At 45.2% G+C, this 25,562-nt stretch overlaps 1 protein-coding gene across 3 annotated transcripts; it reads left to right on the top strand.

The window, feature by feature from the left end:
* Positions 1-1,494: 1,494 nt before the first annotated feature.
* Positions 1,495-23,098, top strand: CNOT11 (CCR4-NOT transcription complex subunit 11). 3 transcript variants are annotated; one of them, XR_007513557.1, is made up of 8 exons: positions 1,499-2,164; positions 5,816-5,980; positions 13,819-13,971; positions 15,829-16,031; positions 17,332-17,534; positions 21,090-21,384; positions 21,769-21,865; positions 21,946-22,031. XR_007513557.1 is itself a non-coding variant. In XM_049856319.1 (7 exons), exons 1-7 carry the CDS (start codon positions 1,648-1,650, stop codon positions 22,141-22,143), a joined length of 1,536 nt encoding a protein of 511 aa, XP_049712276.1. In that variant the 5' UTR covers positions 1,515-1,647; the 3' UTR covers positions 22,144-23,098. The 3 variants fall into 3 exon arrangements, 2 of the variants coding, with proteins under 2 accessions (XP_049712277.1, XP_049712276.1); XM_049856319.1 differs by lacking the exon at positions 21,090-21,384 and having other exon boundaries at positions 1,515-2,164; positions 21,946-23,098; XM_049856320.1 differs by lacking the exons at positions 5,816-5,980; positions 21,769-21,865; positions 21,946-22,031 and having other exon boundaries at positions 1,495-2,164; positions 21,090-21,755.
* The last annotated feature ends 2,464 nt before the right edge of the window (positions 23,099-25,562 follow it).

Genomic DNA, 25,562 nt, shown 5'->3' with positions numbered 1-25,562 from the left:
CACTTTAACCACTGTGCCACCAGGGTTTCCTCATAGATAACAGGTGCCCAAAACAGTACTTGTTAAATGACCAAATGCAGGTGGGAAGTCTGAGGGCAAGGATGAGGTGAGTATGAAGGAGGACCACCGAAACCTATGCTGATGATGGCTTAGGGCCTGAGAACTGGTTTGTGGGAACACAAGCAAAGTCTGATGTCATGTTCATGTTGAAAATACTCCCACAGAAAGAACAATACTTAGTTCTTTTTTGTAATCAATAATGTTCAAATATTTTAAAGCATCTTGAAAATACAAAACGGTAAAACCTGTGTATGGTAGGTTAATTGCTGTAACAAATAGACCCCAGAATGTAATGGCTCAAACACAATTATGTTTATTATAGTAAAAGAATAAAAACAAGAGTACTTTCACGCTAACTGACCCAGTTCCCCAATGTTCCAAACATTAGCAAATTATCTTTGCTGATGTTAGGAATGTTAATTGGCTAGTGGGATCTTTGGCAACTGAGCAGGAAATTGAAGAAGTCTTCAAAATATGCATACTCATTGGCCCAGCAATTTCTCTCCCTTAAAATTTCCCTAAGAATTAAGGAGGCATTTAACTACTTGAGTTGATAGCATAGTTGAGAGCCAATTGGGAGCCCTGGTGGTGCTGTGGTTAAGCGTTCAGCTGCTAACCAAAAAGTCGGTAGCTTGAATCCACCAGCTCCTCCTTAAACCCGATGGGGCTCTTCTACCCGGTCATATAGGGTCGCTATGAGTTATACCGAAACACAAGTCTGGCAAAGAGCATGTTAGAGTCACGTGGGAGGCTTGTTTTGTTTAGCTGCCTGGATCAGAATCTTTGGGTTGGACCAAACATTAGCATTTTCGCAGCCAGGATAGGGCAGACTAAGTAAAAAGTAGCATAGCCAAACGGCAAGGATTCCATTTCTGCAAATGACAGCATAAGACAAATTAGCTTTAGATATGGGAAATGTTTGGTTAGTTATACGCTTTAAAATTTTTTACAATGAACAGCCATGGATGTTATATTAAGAAAACTACACAGAATCCAAACACTACAGTAGCCAGTACTTATTGGGGGGAGGGAGAGTGCAGTTTTTAAGCGCTTGGCTGCTGCCCGGAAGGTCGGCTGTTGGAATCCACCAGCGGCTCCTTGGAAACCCTAGGAGGCAGTTACACTCTGTACAGGGTCGCTACGAGTTGAAATTGATTCCGTGGCAGTGGGTTTGATTTTTGGTTTGTTTATCGGGACCGTCCGGCCAACCACTGCGCCGGGGGAGCCTACACAGCCCGCCTTCCCAGCAGCGCAGGCACTGGCAGCAGGCGGACCCCAGGCTCGCCGGGCTGTCCCGCCGTGTGACGTCTACGAGCCACGACCCGCCCGCCCAATCCGCGCGCCCCCTCCGGCCCCGCCCCCACTTCCGGCCGCTTCCAGCCCGCCCATCCCACGCCTCCCGATCCTTCCGGCGGCCTCGCTCCACAGCCTCGCTCTCGCTCGGCGCTGCCTCCGCGGCGCTCTGGCTTTCCCGGCGTGTTTTGTTTGCGACGCTGTCGTGCCACAGCACGCTTTACGGCCGCGGGGACGGAGCCAGCCGGCGCCAGGGCCACTCCGGCCAGGAAGCAGGGCAGGCGGGCGAGGTGGATGCCCGGTGGCGGGACGAGCGCGGCGTCTGGCCGGCTTCTCAGCGCCGCGGAGCAAAGCGGGGTCCGGGAGGCGGCGGGGTCGGCGTCCAGGAGCGGCCCGGGAGTCTCCAGCGGCGGCAGAGGCGCTCGAGCCGGCGTCCCCGGGCCGGGGAGCGGAGGCCCCGGGGGCCCCGCGGGCAGGATGAGCTTGACGCCGAAGGAGCTGTCGAGCCTGCTGAGCATCATCTCGGAGGAGGCGGGCGGCGGCAGCACCTTCGAGGGCCTGTCCACGGCCTTCCACCACTACTTCAGCAAGGCCGACCACTTCCGCCTGGGCTCGGTGCTGGTCATGCTGCTGCAGCAGCCCGACCTGCTGCCCAGCGCGGCGCAGCGCCTCACGGCGCTCTACCTGCTCTGGGAGATGTACCGCACCGAGCCGCTCGCCGCCAACCCCTTCGCCGCCAGCTTCGCGCACCTGCTCAACCCCGCGCCGCCCGCCCGCGGCGGCCAGGAGCCCGACCGGCCCCCGCTCTCAGGTGGGCGCCGCCTCTGCGCCGGAGCCCCGGGGGCGGGGGGTGGCTGGGTGGGTGGGCTCGGCCGGTGCCCCGGGGGCGGGGGGGTGGCTGGGTGGGTGGGCTCGGCCGGTGGCCCGGGGGCGGGGGGGTGGCTGGGTGGGTGGGCTCGGCCGGTGGCCCGGGGGCGGGGGGGTGGCTGGGTGGGTGGGCTCGGCCGGTGGCCCGGGGGCGGGGGGGGTGGCTGGGTGGGTGGGCTCGGCCGGTGCCCCGGGGGCGGGGGGGGTGGCTGGGTGGCTGGGCTCGGCCGGTGCCCCGGGGGCGGGGGGGTGGCTGGGTGGGTGGGCTCGGCCGGTGCCCCGGGGGCGGGGGGTGGCTGGGTGGGTGGGCTCGGCCGGTGCCCTGGGGGCGGGGGGGGGTGGGTGGGCTCGGCCGGTGCCCCGGGGGCGGGGGGTGGTTGGGTGGCTGGGCTCGGCCGGTGCCCCGGGGGTGGCTGGGTGGCTGGATGGGCTCGGCCGTTTTCCCCTTGCGCTTTTGGGAATTCGTCCAAAGTGACAGTAAGTCTCCCTGTGAGGTTATGGAAATCCTGGTGGCGTAGTGATTAAGTGCTGGGGCTGCTAACCAAAGGGTCGGCAGTTCGAATCCGCCAGGCGCTTCTTGGGAACTCTGTGGGGCAGCTCTTCTCTGTCCTGTAGGGTCGCTATGAGTTGGAATCGACTCGACGGCAGTGGGTTTGGGTTTCGTGAAGTTAGACTATCCCCTGGCCCATCTGTTCTCACGTCTGAGAGAGGGAACTTAATTACAGATTCGTGGGGCTGGAAATAAGCCCTCTCGACGTGTCCCGTGCAGCTCTGTGTGAGGCTGGCCATGTTCAGTGCCTCAAAAACGGTTCGTTTTCTACAGCCCATTTGAAGTGTCTGAAGTTAAGCATTAAGACACAACTGGATCTGGCCCCGGTTTTAACTCTCGGATGAGTAAATGGAGGTCAATATTAAGAACCCAAAGAAGCTAAACCTGTGGTTAAACAGCGTTTAAAGACTTTGCAGCCGGTTGGTCGACCTTGGATAATAGGATGGGGGCAGAGGATAGGAGGTAGTCTCAGACAGACGACCCCGATTAGAAAATGCAGGACTGCTGAACGATGTAAACCGTGTAGTTGTGCAGCGTTGGTAAGATCAGGTCAGTGGGTTAGATGCCAGGCTGCACTTTCTGTTTGTTTCTAGAACTCGAGCAGCCAGTGCTTTGTGGGGATTGACTTTGGGTGAAGTCTTGCAGCCAGGAGAGGAGAAGGGTAGAGAGTGGATGGTGACAGGGATTAGGGGCCTTAGAAGAGGACAAGTGTAGTGGCGAAGCAGGTAAACAAGGGAGAACAGCTTGTAGCCCGTAACCCGTGGGAGACGGTAGGTTGCCCTATGGTAGAGCCTGCTATACGGAGAGATGGTTAGGGCAGCAGCTTTTGAGATATTCCCTGGGGGCTTTTTGGTGGCATGTGAGGGCTTCTACATTTTAGGCTCATCAGTCTTCTGCCTGGCAGCCCCTCTGGATCTCAAGTACCTCCTGATGAGTTTCTTGCACTGTTCTTGTCTAAGAAAGGCACCATTTTTGTTGGACTGAGGTGCTCTTAGGGTACTGGTACTCAACCTGGCTTTTAGAAAGTTTGAGAACCCCTCAAAAGTGAATGCAGCATGTGTGTGTGAGGACAAAACCCACCAACCACCCTAGGGTGCCATTATTATAGGATGGGGACAGTGTAGGATTTACGTCAGAGGGCCCTTTGAATTCTGAAGGGCTGGTCAGGCGAAAGAACCCTCATTTGTATAATGCAGTTCTCAAACGCAGTGATTCTAAACCAAATCCCAGCCCATAGACTGTACTGTACCTACAAATTTGCCAATGGAGCTGAGGCAGTTGCTAGGGAAGGAATTCTTGGATGGGTTATTTAACCTCTCTGCAACTCAGTTTCTTATCTGTAAAATGCAGATAATCATAATTCCTCCCTGGCAGGGTTGTTACGAAGAGTAAAAGTCCCTACGATGTTACCCGTTGTTCCCATCACTGTTGAAGTAGGTACAGATGGTACGTAAATACACAGAAGAGGAAGTCTCAGTGTCTGCCAGCCCACTCCTAGAACTTCTGTTACTGTACGTCGAGGGTAAGCATCTGATGATGTCAGCTGCTGTCAGGCCGACTCAGACTTCTGGCAACTTTACACACGACAGAACGAAATGTTGCCTGGTCCTCCATTATCCTCTTGATCACCTGCATGTCCGATTCCATTGTTGTGGCCGTTGTGCCAGTCCATCTCACCTAGGGTCTCCCATACTGTTGCTGGCCCTCTACTTCACCAAACATGATGTCCTTCTCTAGGAATTGATCCGTTCTGGTAAGGTGTCCAAAGCAAGTGAGTCAGATAGTGTTCCATTATGCTCTGTAAGGTTTTTACTGGCTAATTTTCAGAAGTAGATTTCCAGGCCTTTCTTCCTAGCCTTACTCTGGAAGTTCCACTGAAACCTTTCCACCATGAGTGACCCTGCTAGTATTTGAAACATTGGTGGCATAGCTTCCAGCATCATAGCAACACACAAGCCACCACAGTATAGCAAACTTGACCGACGAGTGTTGGAAGCATCTGATAGATCTATTTAAAAAAAAAAAAAGCTTGCAGGTGATGCAGTGGTAGGGCTGAGGATATTCCTGTACATAAGTCAGTTTTCCTGCAGTCTGGTGGGAGAGAGAGAAGCGTAGTTGTAGCACTGTGGTAGCTAGGGGCCTGGGGCCGGTGGACCTGGGGTAATCAGGAAGGCTCTCGTGTAGTCTGGGCCGCAGGGGAAGACAGCGGGGGCGGGGTAGGACAGATGAGGGTTAGGGGCTGTCGGGTGTGGGACAGAAGGGAAGGAACATTCGCCGAAGTGGGGATTTTGTGGCCGCACTGTGTACTGAAGCAAGTAGGTGAAGTGTATTTGCATCGGTAGCGATGGCCGCCTCTTTCCGTTTCTGCGCGATCACTGGAAGCGGCAGAAAAGAAAGAAAAGCATTTCTGCGTGCTGCGATTTCTGTGTTTGATGACATAAGCTTTAATCTCTACTTGAATTGAGGTAAAAGGCTTTATAAAATAAAGTTCTTAGTAGTTCCAAAAACCATAAGTTTCATTCATATTGCTACAAGTCATAGATTTTTTTAAGGTATATTTACATTATTTGTATGTCTAGTATATATTTTTGGTTACCTGAAACTTAATTATGAATTAGGGTTTAAAAATGCTTGGGGTGACCCAAGGAGTATGGCCCCCGGACAACCTTTTAGCGCAGTAATGAAGTCACTGCTGAGGTTTACCGTTTAGCCAAAGATGAGACAGGCCTGTAAAACAAAATGAAACTAAAGGGGTACACCAGCCCAGGGGTAAAGACCAGAGGCGGGAGGGGACAGGAAGTTCGGTGACAGAGAACCCAAGGTCGAGAAGGGAGAGTGTTGATATGTCGTGGGGCTATTAACCAGTGTCATAAAACGATACGTGTACTGTTTAATGAGAAGCTAGTTCTGTAGACCTTCATCTAAAGTACAATTAAAAAAAAAAAAAGTGGGATGAAGTGGCAAGTCGCAAATGCTAATTTTACCCATTCATGTTAATTTTTAAAAGTGACCTTTGGCGAAATCATATTACATTTTCCTTTACAGGATTTTTACCTCCTATAACTCCACCAGAAAAGTTTTTTCTTTCCCAGCTAATGCTGGCACCGCCAAGGGAACTCTTCAAAAAGACACCTCGCCAGATTGCTTTGATGGACGTTGGAAACATGGGCCAGTCTGTGGACATTAGCGGGCTTCAGCTAGCCTTAGCCGGTAAGGAGGAGTTGGTGGCTTGGGCGTTCTGGTGTGGAGGCACTGGGCGTTCAGCGAGCCTTAGCCGGTAAGGAGGAGTTGGTGGCTTGGGCGTTCTGGTGTGGAGGCACTGGGCGTTCAGCCAGCCTTAGCCGGTAAGGAGGAGTTGGTGGCTCGGGCGTTCTGGTGTGGAGGCACTGGGCGTTCAGCCAGCCTTAGCCGGTAAGGAGGATTTGGTGGCTCGGGCATTCTGGTGTGGAGGCATTGGGCGTTCAGCGAGCCTTAGCCGGTAAGGAGGATTTGGTGGCTCGGGCATTCTGGTGTGGAGGCATTGGGCGTTCAGCCAGCCTTAGCCGGTAAGGAGGAGTTGGTGGCTTGGGCGTTCTGGTGTGGAGGCATTGGGCGTTCAGCCAGCCTTAGCCGGTAACGAGGAGTTGGTGGCCCGGGCGTTCTGGTGTGGAGGCACTGGGCGTTCAGCCAGCCTTCGCGGGTAAGGAGGATTTGGTGGCTCGGGCGTTCTGGTGTGGAGGCACTGGGTGTTCAGCCAGCCTTCGCTGGTAAGGAGGAGTTGGTGGCTCGGGCGTTCTGGTGTGGAGGCACTGGGTGTTCAGCCAGCCTTCGCAGGTAAGGAGGAGTTGGTGGCTCGGGCGTTCTGGTGTGGAGGCACTGGGCGTTCAGCCAGCCTTTGCTGGTAAGGAGGATTTGGTGGCTTGGGCATTCTGGTGTGGAGGCACTGGGCGTTCAGCCAGCCTTTGCTGGTAAGGAGGATTTGGTGGCTCGGGCGTTGTGGTGTGGAGGCACTGGGCGTCTTTTCTTGCTGTGCTGTGCTGCTGTTAGTTGCTGCCGAGTTGATTCCGACTCACAGTGACCCCGTGTGTGCAGAGAGCTGCACTCCATAGGGGTTTCAAGGCTGTGACCTCTACTTAAAGGTCTTTGTTACTGTGCCAAAAGGTTAGCATCTTCCACTTAAAAAAAACAGTAGTTTCAGTACTGAATCTTTAACCGAGACCTTCATTTTGATGGTAATGGGGCGTATAAATTCATTTTGAATTTTCACTTGATTATGTTTTCAATTTTAGGGGAATGCTGGGTAAACTTTAGTGTTTTTCCTTTTTAATTTTTTTCTGAAAGTAATTTCTTCAGTTATAAGACACTGTTGATGATGGAAGGCGTGTTGTCCCATGCTGTTTTGGTGGGCCGTATGTAACTGTGCCATCCCGTGTCTGGTGACGTTGTTCACTGCCAGTGAGCTCACGTGGTTTCAGCCTTTGTAGGAAATCAGGTGACTTGAAACAAATAGGATTAAAGAAGGAAAAATAGAAAAACTCTAGGAAATCATTGGGGCCAAAAGTACATGAAAAGGTAGCTCAGTGGGTGAAATAGCAAAAGTAACTTTCATACATCAGTAAAGGGAGCCAAAGTGTGACCAGCCCTGAGTTGGTAAGTCATGAATAAATAGTTGACGCATGATTTTGGAGTGTTTGTACTGAATCGTGAATTTAGGTATATGTGTGTGAAGTCACCTCAAACAGTATAATAAGTTTCGCCTGCAAAGGTCTTGCCAGGGTTCTTACTTCTGTATCACAGAGTCACTTTTTCAGTTCAGTAGAGCTTTCTGTCCTCTCAGAACCCTTCCCTTGTGGTTGGATTGTGGTTAAACTTTAGTTTCAAAGTGGTGTCAAGATGTAAAAGTAACAGCAGTTGTCGGTTGTTCGCGTATTTCGGACTGTCTTCTCTTGCAGCTTGGCAGGTAAATAAGCAGAGCGTGTAGGCCCTTCGGTATTGAAAAACAGGTTCTTTAATCGAGAGTTTTCTCTGGGAGTTGATTGTATTCACCAAGGCATTGCCATACAAGCTCCCCTTCCTACCTTCTGCTTTCTGCTTATCCTATAAATACTTGACCACCTCTGTGTTACGCATATAAGCAAATCAGTGAGTGCTCTTGAAGCAAACAGGTATTGGGATAGGTATAGAAAAGAATAGGGGAACCTTCTGGAACTGGGTGGTCAGAGAGAAGCTGAGCTCTGAAGGCTCAGAAGGTGCACCTTTTGCTTGCCTGGCCCAAGCAAAAATATCAGCGCCTGGGCAGCAGTGGTGTCCACAGAAATTAGCGCCTGTGGCAGCTGGTGTTAAATTGTTGAACGATCTCTCACGGCTGGCGGTGGAAACTGCACAGCCAGCATAAACTGCTCTTTAGTGCCCCTCCTCACGGGATGCCCAGGGCTGAGCCCTACCTGCCATGCCTCAGTTACGCCTCTGTCTTACCCCTTGAGATTGATTCATTAGGGAAATTCCGATGTATGGCCAGATTTGTGAACTCTTGACAAAGAACAGAGAACTTGGGATTAACTGAACTGCAGGACTGAATTCTGACAGCGCCTCCTCCTCAAGACCTCATGCACCTGTGATACTTGGCTTCTGATATAAGGCAGCTTGCTTATATAAGCAGAGTATTTCGATAAACTTCATTTCCTTGGTGCGTTCTGAGCCTCCCTTTTTAACAGTCAGGTACAGCAGTACAGCACTGATTATATTCTGAAACCAAGAGAAATTGTTTTAAGACTTCTAAGGTTAAAGGTACACAAAAGTAAGTATTAGCCACTAGTGCCAGATATAATTTAATAACGGGGAAAAATGAGCATTCCTTTCACCAGAGATAGTATGAAAACAGAGTATAGAGCTGATAGGCAATTTTAATCACCCTACCTTCAGAAGTGATGTGTATGCTGATGGCTCTGTTAGTATTTAAGAAAGTGGAAATAAAATCCGACCTCCCTCTCAACTTAGGAGGACTTGAGTCAGCCTCTGAGAAAGTTTTGAAGGTACATTGAGCTCAGAAATGAATACAGGCAGGTTACGAACGAGATCCATTCCTGTCTGTGTTTCAGTCACATTTGTAGGTAAGTTGAAACAGGTACATGCGGTTCTTACTTAGTGTCAGTCAAATGTTTGCCTTAGTGTATAGTATATATTTTACCCTTCTGTGTGTATCAGCCACCACGCGTCTGTCAGTTTGGCCTACTGTGGTGGCTGGCGTGTTGCTGTGATGCTGGAATCTCTGCCACTAGTATTTCAAATACCAGCAGGGTCACCCATGGTGGACAGGTTTCAGTGGAGTGTCCAGACTAAGACTGGGAAGAAATGCCTGGCGATCTAATTTTTAAAAAAACTGGCCAGCAAATGCCTTATTAATAGCAATAGAACATTGTCTGATGTAGTGCCGGAAGGTGAGCCCCTCAGGCTGGGAGGCAGTCAAAAGAGGACTGGGAAAGAGTTGTCTCCTCAAAGTAGAGTCCATCTGAGGATGGTGCAGGAGCAGCCAGTGTTCCGTTCTGTTGTACGTGGTTGGGAGGTAGGTCGCCATGAGTCGGAAGCCACTAGATGGCACCTGACAACAATGACATGCATATAAAACTTGAGACATCTTAAACGTAATAATGCAGTAATAGTAGTAAAAGTACATACAGTACTGTACTGAAGAGAGAATCTGTGTGTAGGTACTCAGTACTGTAAAAAAAAAAAAGTTCTTCAAACAGTTTAGATAGAAAGAAGAAAGATCATGATTAACACTCTGGTTCGGTCGATGTCTTGCGTACCGGAAGGGGCACTGGTGAGGTGGCGTTACGATAACATTAATAATTGGATGAAGCAGGAGAGGATGGTGGGCCTGGTGCTGGAGAGTCAGGGTTTGCTGCTGCTGCTGGAGAGAGGGCTTTACTACTGGGATCCGTTTCTTGACGTAGGCATCAAGAGAAGTTTCTACAGAGCTTTTCTTTTTCTTGTTGTAAACATCCTTGTAGCAGCTGAGGCTCACGGTAACGGTACGGTAAACAGTGGTGAACCTCTCTGTGTTAGGATCTTGTTCCTCTCACTTTGCCATCCCTGCTTCAGTGAGACGAAAGGCTTTAGCTAAGTCTTTTGTTAGAAACTTCCGGTTCTAGAGTTTTGAGGTCCCTGTCTTCTTCCTCAGATGCTGTCATCTGCTGCTGCAGTTCCGTGAGGTCTTCATTGACCGGCTCTTTAGTCATGGTCGTTTTCCTTTTATTGATGCATCACCGGTACTTGTATCGGCTGTATGCTTTGGAGGCCTGGTGACAAGGGTACATAACAGGAAAGCTGAAGCCACGTGCGAAATTACACACTCAACACACTGTTACCAGCAGTGTGATCTGACTTACAGTGGCAGACAGTAGTCTCCTTCCACGAGCCCAGGAACTGCTGATGCCACGCAGTTTTTTCACCAGTGGCACAAAGTAGCGCATGGGTGTGTTACTTAGAACCATTGTATTTAACTCAGGTTTTTTTTAAAAAAAATTTTATTGTACTATAAGTGAAAGTTTACAAATCAAGTCAGTCTCTCACACAAAAACCCATATACACCTTGCTACACACTCGCAGTTACTCTCCCCCTAATGAGACAGCCCGCTCTCTCCCTCCACTCTCTCTTTTTGTGTCCATTTCGCCAGCTTCTAACCCCCTCCACCCTCTCATCTCCCCTCCAGGCAGGAGATGTCAGCATAGTCTCAAGTGTCCACCTGATCCAAGAAGCTCACTCCTCACCAGCATCCCTCTCCAACCCATTGTCCAGCCCAATCCATGTCTGAAGAGTTGGCTTCAGGGATGGTTCCTGTCCTGGGCCAACAGAAGGTCTGGGGGCCATGACCACCGGGGTTCTTCTAGTCTCAGTCAGACCATTAAGTCTGGTCTTATGAGAATTTGGGGTCTGCATCCCACTGCTCTCCTACTTCCTCAGGGTTTCTCTGTTGTGTTTAACTCAGATTTTTAATACGATAGGTTTTATGGTAGTCTGTTAGTACCTAGGACGTCAGTAAGTCAGGCATTGGTAACCCTGGGACTGCCTATACGGGACTAAATGAGGATTGAGAAGCTTGGCAGAGGTCAGGCTTGCTTCTTGCTGTCCTCCATCCAGACTGAAGATGTCCTGACCCTTTCGTTTTCACAAGTCCAAAATTAAATAAACAATTAGCTACGCTTGTCTGCTCTGGAGCTAGCTATACAGATTGCCTCTGTGAAGGCCTGAAATTCAGATGTCTTACAGTGGGATCCCTGGACCAGAGGTACATTTATGGATTATGTAGTTTGCATTTTCTTAACTTTAAAAAAACAGACAGACAATTTAGACATAAGTAACTACAAGGGGCAGAGTTTTTGCCTCTTCACATCATAGGTTTTATTAAAAATTCTTGACAAACACATATTACTTATTAGTTTACCAATTTAAAAAATTTTTCCTGTCTTGACCAAGAGAGTGTGTTGTCTAACTTTTTGTACTCTTGTCAATCTGAGACCAAAAAAATGGCACCTTGAGATAATTTTAATGAGTGTTTTTCTTATTAAACGAATGTAAGTCGAACATCCTTTCATATGTGGCCATTTTTCCATTGGGTTGATGGTTTTTTATTGACTTTTGTAGCTCTTCAGGTAATTAGGAATTTAGCCCTCTGTTTTTAAAGTTACAAAGTCTGAAATGTGATATTTCCTAAAACGTGCAAGTACATTTTAAGGAATTACAATGAAGTGAACTGAGAGGATCCACTCACCGTGCAGCTGAAGAGACTGAGCATTGTTGGGACCCAGAGGCCCCTTATGTGGCTCCTCCTGCCATCACTAAGCTTTTTTTAATAATATCTTATTGAGTTTTTGGGAAAGTGTACACAGCAAGTTCGGTTTTCACATTTGATATTTGACAATTTCCATACATTATTCAGTGAGATTAGTTACATCCATCACAGTGAGTCGGCATTCCCCTTAATTGTGTTCTCTTTGTTCCCTTTCCAGCACTCTAGCTTCCCTGCCTGTGTACCTTCTCATCTTTGCTTTTGAGTAATTGTCGCCCTTTTGGTCTCATAGGACGGTTTTTAAGTAGAGCACCAATCTTACGGGTAATATCCTTTATTTTGTGGGCCACTCTGCTGTTTCTCTGAAAGGTGATCTCAGGCATCGGCTTGGTTTTAAGAGTGTCTCAGGGTGATAGCCTCAGGGAGTCTTCTGTCCTCCATTGTTCCACTTTATCTGTTTGTTTTTGTTTTTTTTAATAAGAATTTGTGTTCTCCATATCTTTTCTTCCCTTCTGTGTGGTACCAGCTGTTGCGAGTCTGGTTAGAGCGCCAGCCTGACTTTTGTGCTGATTGTTCTCAGTCCGTTTTGTCCGTGTTTCTGTAAACCATGTAGGATCATTTTGCGTGTTCTTGAGCTTTATGTATGTGGAATTTGTTTTTTTTTTTTAATTTTATCATTGTTAAAAATACCCACAGCAAAACATATACTAGGTCAACCCTGTCTACATGTACAATTCAGTGACATCGATTACGTTCTTCAACTTGTGCAACCGTTCACGCCTTCCTTTTCTAGTTGTTTCCTTTTCCATTAACATAAACTCACTGCCCTCTAAGGCTCCTAGCTAATCCTTGGATTGCTCTTGTCTCTTGGCTACCATACAGATCATTCCTAAAAGAGCATAATGCTCAAGGCAGACATTTTTACTAGTCAAGCTAAACTATTGTTTGGTTTTAAGAAGACTTCAGGGGATATTTTTGGTTTAAGATTTAAAAATTATCTTAGGACAGTAGTTTCAGGAGTTCAACCAGACCCTTGGCTCCAGGAAGTCTGGAGTCCCTGAGAATTGGAATTTCTGTTCTGCAATTTTCCCCGTTTTGATCAGGATTCTTCTGTGGAATCTTTGATCAAAGTGTTCATTAATGGTAGCCAGGCACCATCCAGTTCTTCTGGTCTCACGGCACAAGAGGCAGATGCTCATGGAGGCAATTAGCCACGCAGTCCATATTCTCCTATTCCTGACTCTCCTTCTTCCTCTCTTGTTTCAGGTGAATAGAGACCACTGTTATGCCTTGGATGGCTGCTCACAAGCTTTTAAGACCCCAGGCACTGCGCAGTGAACTAGGAGTTAGAACAGAAGCACCAAACACGTCGTTAGGCCTATTAACTGGGATGTCCCATGAAACCATGACCCTGAACCTCCAAACCAAGGATCCAAATCCCATGAGGTTTTTGGTTATACACAGCCAACTTTGTGCTTTTTGTTGGGTGTTTGTTGGGTGCATCCTTGTTAAGGCATGTAACTGTTGTTGCTTATTTTTTATTGCTGTTGTGGTGTGTTCATACAGTGGAAGACCAAGCTCTTTATCTGTTCTACGGTTGTGTTGATGGACATGCTGAGCTCTGAACTTTCTCACAGACTCCTAGAGTGTTGGTGCTAGGTGGAAAAATGTGTACCTGTAGAGTTTTACTAGGGAACGTCACGTTGTTTCCAGTGCTTCTGTGCCATTTTGTACACACATTGTCAGTGTGCAGGTTCCCATTACTGTATGTTCTTCTCTGTGTTTGATTATGTCAGGTTGGTTCAGGTTTACCGGTCTGGAGGGTATATAACAGTATCTTGTGTTTTAACTGGTTTTTCCGTGGTTTCTAGTGGAATTGAACAAACTTTTCCCCGTAAAGTGCCCATGGAAGTCATTTGCCCATTTTTTCCTATTGGGTCCTTTGTCCTTTTTTAAAAAAAAAAAAAAAGATGGATTTGTAGGAGTTTATGTCTAGAGGAGCCCTGGTGGCATGGTGGTTAAGAATTCGGCTGCTAACCAAAAGGCTGGCAATTCGAAACCACCAGCCACTCCTTGGAAACCCTATGGGGCAGTTATAGGGTCATTATGAGTAGGAATCAACTCAAAGGCAACGGTTTTTTTTTTTTTGATACGTCTGTGTATGCTGGGTCTGGCCCTTTGTTTATATATGTTGGAGACACGTTCCGCAATTAATGGCTTGTCTTTTCACTCTTACATTGTCCTCAATTTTTAAATGTTCCTTATTTTAACCTTTTCCAGAGCGCCAGTCGGAATTGCCAACCCAGAGTAAAGCTAGCTTCCCTAGTATTCTCAGTGACCCAGACCCGGATTCTTCCAATTCTGGATTTGACAGCTCGGTCGCCTCTCAGATCACAGAAGCTTTAGTCAGTGGACCAAAACCTCCTATTGAAAGTGAGTACACGAGGATCAATTTCATAGCCTTGGTTTTCTTTTATCAGCATCCCATCACTTGTTTTCTGAGACATCGCGTTGTTTTCTTGGCTACTTAACTTGAATTTAACGTGAACTTTTCTAGTACAGCGTCTAGAATGTAGTAGAGGGGCTCAGTGAAAGTTAGTTTCTTCTTAGAAAAATGTACACATCAAGTGTTTTATTAAATGCCGTACCTGTTGTCAGTATGGAACCCTGGTGGCACAGTGATCAAGTGCGAATCTACCAGGTGCTCCTTGGAAACCGTATGGGGTAGTTCTACTCTGTCTTTTAGGGTCGCTATGAATCTGAATTGCCCTGACAGCAGTGGGGTTTGTTTGTTTGTTTGTTTTTCCCCTGGTATACCTGAAGATATAAATTCTTTGATTTTACTGAAATGGCTCTATTTTAGCTGATGACCTTCTTGTTTTATACATCTTTATTCAATTATGTTACTGTCATCACCTTTTCCATTTTGAAGTGTTACTGATTTTACTCGTCTCGATTTACCTTAATTCAAAGAAAATACCTGTTGAGTTTGTAATAATATAGCTGCATCTTTGGTTTTATAGGTTTCGGTGTGATTTTAATGATGAAGGCCTGCTTTCTGCTTAGGGTTAAGAACTTATTCTCCAGATTATAGTGTCACCATGAGTTTGAAATTGACACTGTGACTTTTTGTGCCACCTGGTTCCCAGTAGATCTCCGGCATAAATGGATTTAATATTTGAGTTTCAGGTAGTCACAGTGTTCCTGAAGGCCTGGGGCATGCAATGGTTTCTATTTAATATCTCCATTTCAATATTTGACTCTGAATTGCATGGGCCACCAGGAGGGTGTGTGAAAAGCAGATCACTCAGGTGAGTGAGTCCAGCCATTCCCATCTCATTGGAACTGTCTCTTTGTTACCTAAGTAGTCAGTCTCATGAAGTGCTAAACACTTTTTTGCTTTTTGTAAACGGCCTGAAAAGAGATACAAATTCTGGTGATAAAAGTGAAGAGACAGTATGAACGCCTAAGAAAGCAATTCTCAGCCAGAAGATAAAGCTTTCAATACATCAAAGAGTATAATCTCAAATTTGGCAAGAGCCTAGATCCATGATAGGAATAAACTACCTTATGCCCTACGCAGGAACCAAAGTGAGGTGTGAAATTGGTCCCAGCCAGCATTTATTCTAGTAGGTTTATAACTTAGGGACCAATCTTGTTTAATAAGATTAAGAGGTCTCGAGTCACTTCATTTTCCTGTTTTGTAAAAATAAATATGGTGTTTGTGACTGTGGGGATTCATGAAAGTCTCCAGATATATTTGAGAATGTCACAAGTCAGTTACACTTTTTTTCTCCTGCCATTTCATCCCCATGTGTTTTGCTATTTGAAGGTTATAAGATGCAAAGATATACTAACAAGTCATAGCGGTCTCTGAACAGAGTTTTATAACTAAAACAGGATTCATGAAGACAAAGACCTTTATTTCCTTTTTCCCATCAGAAGATCTACGCCAGTCTAGTAGTTGTGTCCTTCAGCACCTATGTGGTGTCATCTGTGAATTAAAAATTGTCATCATGGTGATGCTTTTCTCTCCTTTCTCCAAAAATTTATAGATTTCTTCTCTGGCATAATATTTCATCAGTGCTTAATTTTCTTATTTGTATTCTGAGTGAACTCCTGGCTTTCTATATCATTCCTACTTGTGATTTTGAAGTTTGAGAGCTTTATCACATTATCCTTACTAAAAGAGGCACTAGTGCACGTCACTCAGTGAGATGTGTGTGAGGTGGATACTTGGAGAGATGTTAGCTTCCTGGTGAGAGCAGTCAGTTGTTCCTGTCATTACAGGCCATTTTCGGCCAGAGTTCATTCGTCCTCCGCCTCCGCTCCACGTTTGTGAGGATGAGTTGGCGTGGCTGAACCCCACGGAGCCCGAGCACACCATTCAGTGGGATAAGTCAATGTGTGTTAAGAACAGCACTGGTGTGGAGATCAAGCGAATAATGGCCAAAGCCTTCAGAAGCCCCTTATCTTCTCCTCAGCAAACACAGGTATGTATTTATCACGGGCATTTTCTCCTCTGGACCATGGGAAGAGTTCGTTCATTTTTATTCTTCATGAAGTGGTAAATGACCAATAAAATAATACTGTCAGCATGAGCCAAGAGGTGGGAAGTTTCAGAGGCCTTTTGGATCTCTGAAGCTTTGTTCCGCCTTCCCCTTTTGGTGATTTTACTCTGGTAGGGCACAGTGTCTGACAACTAAAAATGCTTCATATTTTGTTTGTGATCAGTTTGGACTGGGAGACGTGGGATAGGCTGGATCTCCTCTTTTTTGGCAGGCCTGCTCCTGCTCTGTACAGGCTAGGCACTGTACATTGTTACATTCAAGCTGGACAGTAACTCTTCTGAGAGTAAGTGGACTGACTGACACTTGGTAGAGGAGGAAGATGAGGCGCAGAGAAGTAAACCAGCTTCCAAGTGACTCAGCTGATTGGTGGTGGGTTTGAGATTCAGCATGGTCCCTGTGGCCTAAATGTACGATGGGATGGCCCCTCCCCCACCTAGGGAAAAGCCAGGACCTTCTTGCAGAAGGTTTTTGGCTGGTGGGTTTTATTCCGTTTGCAAATTAGAATTTATTGGGAGACACATCTCCAACCTGCTTTACCACCAGAACCATTATTTTCAAGTTGAGTAACTTCGCAGTTCCATTCACTCTGCTTTTCTAGACCATCCTGAAACCCAGCCAACTGTGGTATGTACAAATAGATAGGAATAAGAACGTTTAAAAGAAAAAGTACTTATTTGGCAGAAAAAAAGTTTTCAAGAATACCTGTTTGAATTACAAAGTGCGAGCCTAACTTGAGCCGTGACCACTGCAACCTGAAGAGCTAAGCAGAGGCAAATTCACTTCCACCCTGTGCCTTCTCAGCTGCTCTGTTCTTGGCCAGCGCTGGCCTGGGCTGCTGTTTCAGGTGTCCCTCAGTTCCTACGGTGTGTGCTTTTCTGGGGCACTAGTTGGTAATTAAGATTATTTTGGGTTATAACAAATGAAAGAAAACCTACGGAGGATTTACGGGACAATATTGTTGAAATACTGAGTCTGGTTTAATGTTCAGGAAATCACTAGCATGTTCATACATGGCCTTGAGATGTTTCCACTTCATGTTTTTACAATTCAGTGTAAATTAAAAAATACCAAGACGTGATGATTCATGGGTTTGAGGGAGGAGTTGATGAAGCTGGTTTGATACAGATAATTTTTGTTTAAAATACTTGCTTTTTTGCATACAGGGATGAAAGAATTTCTCATTTTACTCAGGAACCTCTCTGTCTTTTATTTGGTTGTTTAGCTCCTTGGTGAGTTGGAAAAAGATCCCAAACTTGTTTATCATATTGGCCTGACTCCCGCCAAACTTCCTGATCTCGTGGAAAACAACCCTCTAGTTGCCATAGAAATGTTGCTGAAATTAATGCAGTCGAGCCAGATAACTGAGTATTTCTCAGTCCTGGTCAATATGGACATGTCCTTACACTCAATGGAAGTTGTAAATCGGTAAGTTTCACTGTGCCGGTTTTTTGTATTTGATCAGTGTATGTGCATCTGATTAAATGGTCGGGGGAAAAACTAGCAACCATTTTCTTTTTCCTGTTACTATTTGTTAGCCTGAGATAGTCCATTAAAGAGATAACCTGAGCCTCAGTGCTCACTGCATGGGAATTTAGCACGAGTCGGAATTGGCATCACAGCAACGGGGTTTTTGTTTGTTTAGTGAGCACTCTGAGAAGGTAGCCTTTCAAACATACTTAGCATTAATAGAAGCATAAATGAAGCTTCGTAGCTAAAGTTTAGTTTCTTTACATAGTTGTTTCCTTTACCCCTGTATAAACATAGCTATTGCATTCTTAGTGAGGAATGGCTGTAGCATGGAAAAATATGAATCACGGGATCTGAGAGAATCCTGGGAAAATCATAGAGCTTCCTTGCTCTCTCCTCCCAACCTTGACTCCCGATTTCCTTACTCTGCCATCGTTGGCTGTCGGGGAAACCCAGTGTATTCCTTCGTTGTGCGCTATACGGTGCTTTCATGATTTATTTGCAATTCACATTTTACATTATTTACAAACACATTTTAGGTAGATTATGGATTTAATAGGCTTGTTTAGGTAGAGTTTAGCTTGGAAGCCTGCTGGATTGTTTATGTATAGGGTGGCCATAAGCCCCGGTTTGCTGAGATGGTCCTGATTTAGGTTTGTTATTCTGGGTTCTCTTACCTTTGGTGTCCTGTCTTTGGGTAATAAATTACATGGTTTCTCTACTATATGGACAGATCATTCTGAGTGTCAAACAACAACTTGAACTAAAGCACTTTTTTTAAATTGTGGTAAATGTCTATGTAACAGAGCTTTGGCCAGTTCAGTAGTCTTCCCAGGTGTTCTGTTCATCATGTTGTTGAACCATCACTCTTACCTGTTCCCAGGTTTTCCATTACCCTAAACAGAAGCTCGGTGTCCCCTAAGGATTGAGTCCGTTCTCCCTCCTGCCTCCCATTCCTAGTAACCACTAATCATCTTTGGTCTGTATCTATTTGCTTATTCCAGCTCTTTCATATAAATGGGGTCATGCAGTATCTGTCTTTTTGTGACTGACTTATTTCGTTCAGCATGTTTTCAAGGCTCATACATGTCATAGCATGTATCAGAACTTCATGTGTCTTTATGGCTAAGTAATACTCCGTTGTATGTACGTATCACATTTTGCTTATCCATTCATCCATTGATGGACATCTAAGCTGTTTCTACCTCTTGGCTGTTGTGAAAAGTGCTTCAGTGAATATCGGTGTTCACATATCTCTTTGAGTCCCTGCTTTCAAGCCTTTTGGGTATCTACCTAGGAGTGGAATAGCTGGGTCGTGTGTTAATTCTATGTTCAACTTTTTGAGGAACTGCCCAACTGTTTCCTTCGGCTGCTGAACCATTTTACATTCCCACCAGCAATGAGTGAGGGTTCCCGTTTCTCCACAGCCTCACTAACTCCTGTTGGTGTGAAGCGCTAGCTCAGCTGTGGCTTTGATTTGTACTTCCCTGATGACTATTGAAGGAGCCCTGGTGGCACAGTGGTTAAGCGTTCAGCTGCTAACTGAAAGGTGGGCGGTTTGAACCCACCAGCAGCTCCACGGGTGATCTGTTCCTGTAAAGATTTCAGCCTTGGGAACCCTGTGGGGCAGTGTGAGTGGGAATCGACTTGATGGTACACAGTAACGACTACTGATGATGCTGAGTATCTTTTCATGTGCTTGTTGGCCATTTGAATATACTGTTTGATGAACTATCTGTTCAAGTTCTTTGCCCTTTTTATCTTTTTGTTAAGTTGTAAGACTCCTTTATATATCCTGGATATTAAACTGTTATCCAGTATATGGTTTCCAAAAATTTTCTCCCAATATTTAGGTTGTCTCTTCACTTTTTTGATAAAAGTTCTTAATGAACGAGAGTTTTTCATTTTGACGAGGTCCCATTTATCTATTCGCTTTTTGTTGCTCATGCTTTCGGTGTCATAACTAAGAATCCACTGTTGAAAACTAGGTCCCAAAGTGTTACCCCTGTGTTTTCTCGTAAGGCTTTGGTGGTTTCAGTTCTTACATTTAGGTGTGTGATCCATTTTGAGTTAGTTTTCATATATGGTGTGAGGTAAGGGTCCAGGTTCATTCTTTAGCTTGCTTTTTAGCATGTTTGTCATTTGGGATTTATTTCCACCTACTTGAAATGGGGAAACCCTGGTGGCATAGTGGTTAAGTACTACGGCTGCTAACCAATAGGTCGGCAGTTCAAATCCGCCAGGTGCTCCTTGGAAACTCTATGGGGCAGTTCTGCTCCGTCCTGTAGGGTCGCTATGAGTCGGAATCGACTCGATGGCAGTAGGTTTGGTTTGGTTTACTTGAAATGGTACTGAAGAAGATATCCTTTTAATCCAATCAACTGGTTAGACAAATTACCATTTTCAAAACAGCCTGCCTGGAACTGGAGTAATGGAAATGTGTGCAGTGGCGGAGGGTGCACTCTTTTCAGGGGGTGGAGAAGGCAGAAAGCGTGAGACCTTCAGCTTATGTTTTAATTTTGTCATCTTTTCACTAGTAAAACTGGTCAGCTGCTTGTTAAAAACATGCTGTTTCATTTCTGCCTTCTCCTTGTTCAGTTAAGGCCCTTCTATTAAGTTAGGACTCACTCTTCTTTCAGGGCTGGATTCTTTCCAAGTCCTTCGGACTGATTAAACTCTGAGCGGTCACACCTTCCCTTTACTAGTTATTGCCCCTGTAATAGTTATTGCCCTTATCTCACATTGGGAACTTAGTCCAAAAAAACTGCTCTTTTTATCAGGATTACTCTACCTCCCTGGTTATCTTTTAAGTTTCAAGGACGGGGTTCTGGTATCCTGTGCGTCCCTCCTGCCTGTCGTAGTGAATCATCCGTAAGTGTTACGCTTTGGTTGCTAACCCACACAAGTGACTTCTAGGGCAGTGTTCCAGGGATCACTCACACTTTGGTTGGTGACCCACACAAGTGACTTCCAGGGCCGTGTTCCAGGGAGCACTCATTCCTCTTCCTTATAGAGAAACTTCCGTGGTCAGATGAGTTTAGAACATGCAATGTGTGTGAATCTTCTTGTGGAAATTCATACAGAATATTAGCAGAACGAAGGCTCTGCCGTAAAGGAAGTCTGTTTAATGTAACCCACTATTTTCCAGACTCATGGGAGCATGGAGTACCAACCTGCACCCCATTTTTCTTTGTTTTTTCTTAAATCATTCCATAGAATCCTTTGGGAAATACCGTAGCCCCCCCTTAGCCATGGGAGATAAGTTCCAAGACCCTCCGTGGATGTCTGAAACTGCAGATGGTACCAGACTATTACGTATTATTGTTTTTTCCTATACATACATACCTGTGATACAGTTTAATTTATAAATTAGGCACAGTGAGAGATTAACAACAACAAAAAAAATAGATTATAACAATATACTGTAAATACAGTTATGTGAATATGGTCCCCAGGCAGGACAGAGCGGGAAGACTTGAGATTTCATTACCCTACTCATTTGAAATTTTTCAGACGGCGGATAAGGGGAATTACCGTACTGGCATTCGCCTTCAGGACTCTGAAATCGGCCTTTCCCACTCTTGTCTTTGCTGCTGTTCGTGAGCTTGCCTCGCTAGCCCGATTCCAAGCCTTTATGCGGTGTTCCTCGGTAAAGAACACATTTGTCAGTTGCCTTTTAAGACTTCCCAGCGGTTCTCACCTACGTTCCTCTATTTGCACACCCGTCATTTTAGTACTCAGTTATGTATCATCCTGCTTAGTTATTAAACGTTCCTCAGACACTCCACTGTCTTCATTGCACTTACAGGTAACAGGAGTTCAATAAACTTGACTTAAATGGATATAGTAATGGCCAGTATCATTAGAGCTTGGAAGAGACAATGACGTATTTCAGCCAAGAGCACACAGGGACAGAGTGCTCAAAAAGGACCTGGTGAACGATTGACTGTGATGTGTAATGCTAAGTACGGACTGAGCATTTGTGAATGAACGAGTGTGGCTCTTAGGTTCATTTGCCAGAGTGTATTTAAAACTAGAAAAGAATTTCTCTTTTTTTTAACTGGCTCGTAGATCAGAAATTTTCGTCAAATGACCAAAGGAAATTGTTTTTTATGGTTAACAGTGAGTCATTTTTTAAGTGTTAGCAGATAAAACTTAACAGACTTAATTTTCTGACTTTTTAATGAAACAGACTAACTACAGCTGTTGATCTACCTCCTGAATTTATCCACCTTTATATATCAAATTGCATCTCTACTTGTGAGCAAATTAAGGATAAATATATGCAGGTGAGAAACAGAAATTTTTGTACATTTTATAAATGCATGCCAACAAAATGAGCACACTAAAAAAAATTTTTTTTTTCCAGAATCGTTTGGTGCGTCTTGTTTGTGTCTTCCTCCAGTCCCTGATCCGTAACAAAATTATTAACGTGCAGGACTTGTTTATAGAAGTGCAGGCCTTCTGTATTGAGTTCAGTAGGATACGAGAAGCTGCTGGCCTTTTCCGGTTGTTGAAGACGTTGGATACTGGGGAAACCCCTTCCGAGACTAAAATGTCAAAGTGATGCCTCATGGGAACCACGCCATCCATTGGTCAGCCGCACCCTGGTTTAATTTTTAAAACTGTTAAATCCCTGAGTGGATTGCTTGGTCTAGTGCATATAAACAACACTGTCTATGGAAAGCAGAGTTTTGCTTTCCTGGATGACCCTGTCCTTTAGATGAATTTCTGGTAAGATCTTGGAAGAATGTGTCTTTAGGTGTCTTGTTGGTAATTAGCCATAGAAGGAACAGTTACCCCAGAAAACCATTGCTGCGAAAGAACAGCTGAGCACTGAGGACCAAGTGGGTGTTCTTGTCTCAGAATCACGTTGCAGGCTTCCGATGATTCATGAATCCAGTTTTCCTGAGGTTCGAGTGCTACTGTATTCCGTGAGAGTAAATGAAGACATTCTTAAGAATTTGTGATACTCTCCGTGATGTGACATCATTCGAGTGTTCTGACTCTTCAGGGGGCTAATGGAAAGTTGATTCTCGAGCCTATCTGTGCAGGTAGCTCTTAACTTCCCATTAAGCACCACCTGAACCAAGGGCAATCTGGAAACTCTGTCCCTTTTTATTGTGGGGACATACTAGACAACAGAGAAAATGTATTCTTGGCACTCTCATAAAAACATGGGAACTCTTAGAAAGCTTCAAAGCTTTTTCTAGGCCAGAAAAGCTGGTATAGTTTTCTGTTCTTGTTTTTTAAATCCTCCGAAGACACTCGGTAGTTCTTCTGTTACTAAAATAACTAGACTTTTTTTTTTTTTTTTTAAAGAAAAACCACCAGTTAGTGCTTTGAGGGGCAGTATCACCACCGAGGAATACTGTTTCAGATGGCTTGGGGAGTGGGAGCTGTTACCACCCTCATGTCTGTGGTGGGGCAGATGACACGTTTGAGGCAGTATTGTGTGGACTTTCTTATTCTTTTAACTCTTGGACAACAGTGCCTTACATTAAAGTTCTTTTTATAATGAATTCTGTTATTTGTTGTATTGTTTACTTGTTGGATTCATGACTAATTCCTCATTTACTGAAGCACTTCCATAGTATATTCTTTACAGAGAAAGAATCTGTTCAAAAGGAATTACCTTCTTTAGCTTAGCAGAAGTTAAAGAAAACCAACCCTAGTGGTTTTAAGATGATTACAAGTTCCAATCTAGTAATACTGGAGAAAGAGCAGTGGACAGCTAGATTTATAATATTGTGTATCTTATCCATATGAGAGTAGGAGATTTATAAGTACGTTTGCTTACAGCAAACAATGACCTAAGTCCTTTTAAAAAAGGAGTGCCTTCAGACATCTAAAATGATGGTGGCAACAACATTGTTGCTGTTTTCCAGTTTTCTGGCTAGAAAAAAAAAACTATTCACTTAAAATTCAGCTGAGACCAGTTCCGTTGAATAGTCTTGCTCAGTACTCTCACTTTCTCACTGACTTGGATTTCAGCTTTGGGAAAACAAACACTTCATTATTGAAATACTTTTTGGAATGGCACAATATCAACCCAACTTAGGTTCCAGGAGCTACTGATTCTCCAACATTTAGCCAAGTACATTTAACAGGCTCTTCCTCCTGCTTTTCAAAGAACTGTGGTGCACTGCCAGATTTTGAGAAACTCATGAACAACTGTGCAACTGAAATAGGAGCTTGTGACACCTGTACAAATTAAGTGATAGAGACAAGGGAACAAATTGTTTTTTTTTTTCATGATGAGTAAGTAGCCCCAAAGGTACTAAGTAACATTCTGAGGATCACACACAGGGTTTGGGGGTGGAGTGGCCTGTGAGCTGCTGAGAAGTCTGAATAAACGTTGACGACTCTTGTTGTAATAAACTGACTTACGTAAAATAGTTCTCAACGAAGCTCTGGGACAGTAAGTAGGACTCCGCTTTAATTTGCACACTAACAGTGTTTCTGGGCATCTCACCATCTTTAGGAAATGAAGTTTGTGAAGGTGCTTGGTATATCGCAAAGTGCATCCATTCCATCTATGTGCACGATGTCTCTAAAGGGGACAGACTATTTCCCGAGAACAGCAGCAACACTTTTCCATCCTATTAAGTCAGGATTTTAACTCTAATCTGTGATTTAGAAGAAGGACTGTTACAAATCTGGTTTTCACGCTAAATATTTACTGTGGTATGATACCCCATTTCATCATTAGTATGTAAAACCATAGTGTGTATAATACTTTGTAAACAGCAGAGACTGTCTAAGGTGGCTGGTCTGAGATGAATTCTAAGTTGAGTTAATTTTTTTTTTCTTTTGGCTGGAAAACCGAAGAAACTGATAGTGCCACCACTAGGAATAGACATACTTGTTGGGCAGTGCCATGAGAATCATGATTTACTGCCTCTGTGGTTGAGGGGTGCAGGGAGCTTTTAGAAAACAGCAGTCCAAAACAGCAGTAGGAGTCGTCAAACAGTAAAACCTGCAAATGCCAGAACCCATGTTAGGTGGAAACGTGTCAGAGAAGGAAAACTTGGTGTTTACAAGGTAAGATTCTTAATAGAGAGCGATGGAAAAGTGGTAAGAAAGAGTGCACCCTATCAAAGGCAGAAAACTTGTGAGACCCAAAGAACAAGGCAGTCCCACTGAGTTCCAGCTCTCACAGGTTTCACTGTGCTTGACACATTGTTGTCAAGTCGGTTCCAACGTATAGCGATAGGACAGAGTAGAACTGACTGCCCCATGGAGTTTCCAAGGAGCGCCTGCCTGGTGGATTCGAACTGCTGCCCTTTTGGTTAGCGCCGTAGCTCTTAACCACAGCGCCACCGGGGTTTCCAAGGCAAGACCTAAGTCGGGCTGAATCAGAATCTGGGGATGTATTTTGAAAAAGCACACACTGTGGCTGTGTGTGTGTGTGTGTACATCAAGTGTGGGTGTACATCAGATTCCCCCGCAGAGCTTATTAAACTTGCCCGGCCCCATCCCCACCCCCAGTTTCTGATTCCGTAGGTCCGAGGCAGGGCCTGAGAATTTGCACTTTTAACGTTGAGCTAGGCGGCATATTTTAAGAACTGCTGATGTAGATCAATAAGGATTAAATTTGCCAGAAGCACACTGGCATGCTGATTTTTCTCCTATCAGATTATAAAACAGCATAACACGAACATTCATAATTATAGTTGGCCCTCTGTATCTGTGGGTTCTGTGTCTGTGGATTCAACCAACCATGGGTCAAAAATATTTGGGGTAAAAAAGAAGTTGCAAAAAGCAAACTTCAATTTGCTGCTTGCAGAGCACTCCTCTGAATGCCCGCAAACGAAGTGGTGTGCAGCGTCCCCTGCTGTAGCCTCCGCCGTCTCAGAGCCTCAGTCTCTCTCCGGCACTCAGTGTTGAAGCATTGTTCACCTAGCATCTTGTCATTATTCCCTAAACAATACCGTGTAACAACTATTCACGTAGCACTTACATTGCATTAAGTGTTACAGCCTG

This window comes from Elephas maximus, chromosome 17 (assembly GCF_024166365.1).
Source record: "Elephas maximus indicus isolate mEleMax1 chromosome 17, mEleMax1 primary haplotype, whole genome shotgun sequence".
Classification (NCBI taxonomy): domain Eukaryota; kingdom Metazoa; phylum Chordata; class Mammalia; order Proboscidea; family Elephantidae; genus Elephas; species Elephas maximus.
This window is presented reverse-complemented; position numbering and strand designations above follow the sequence as displayed.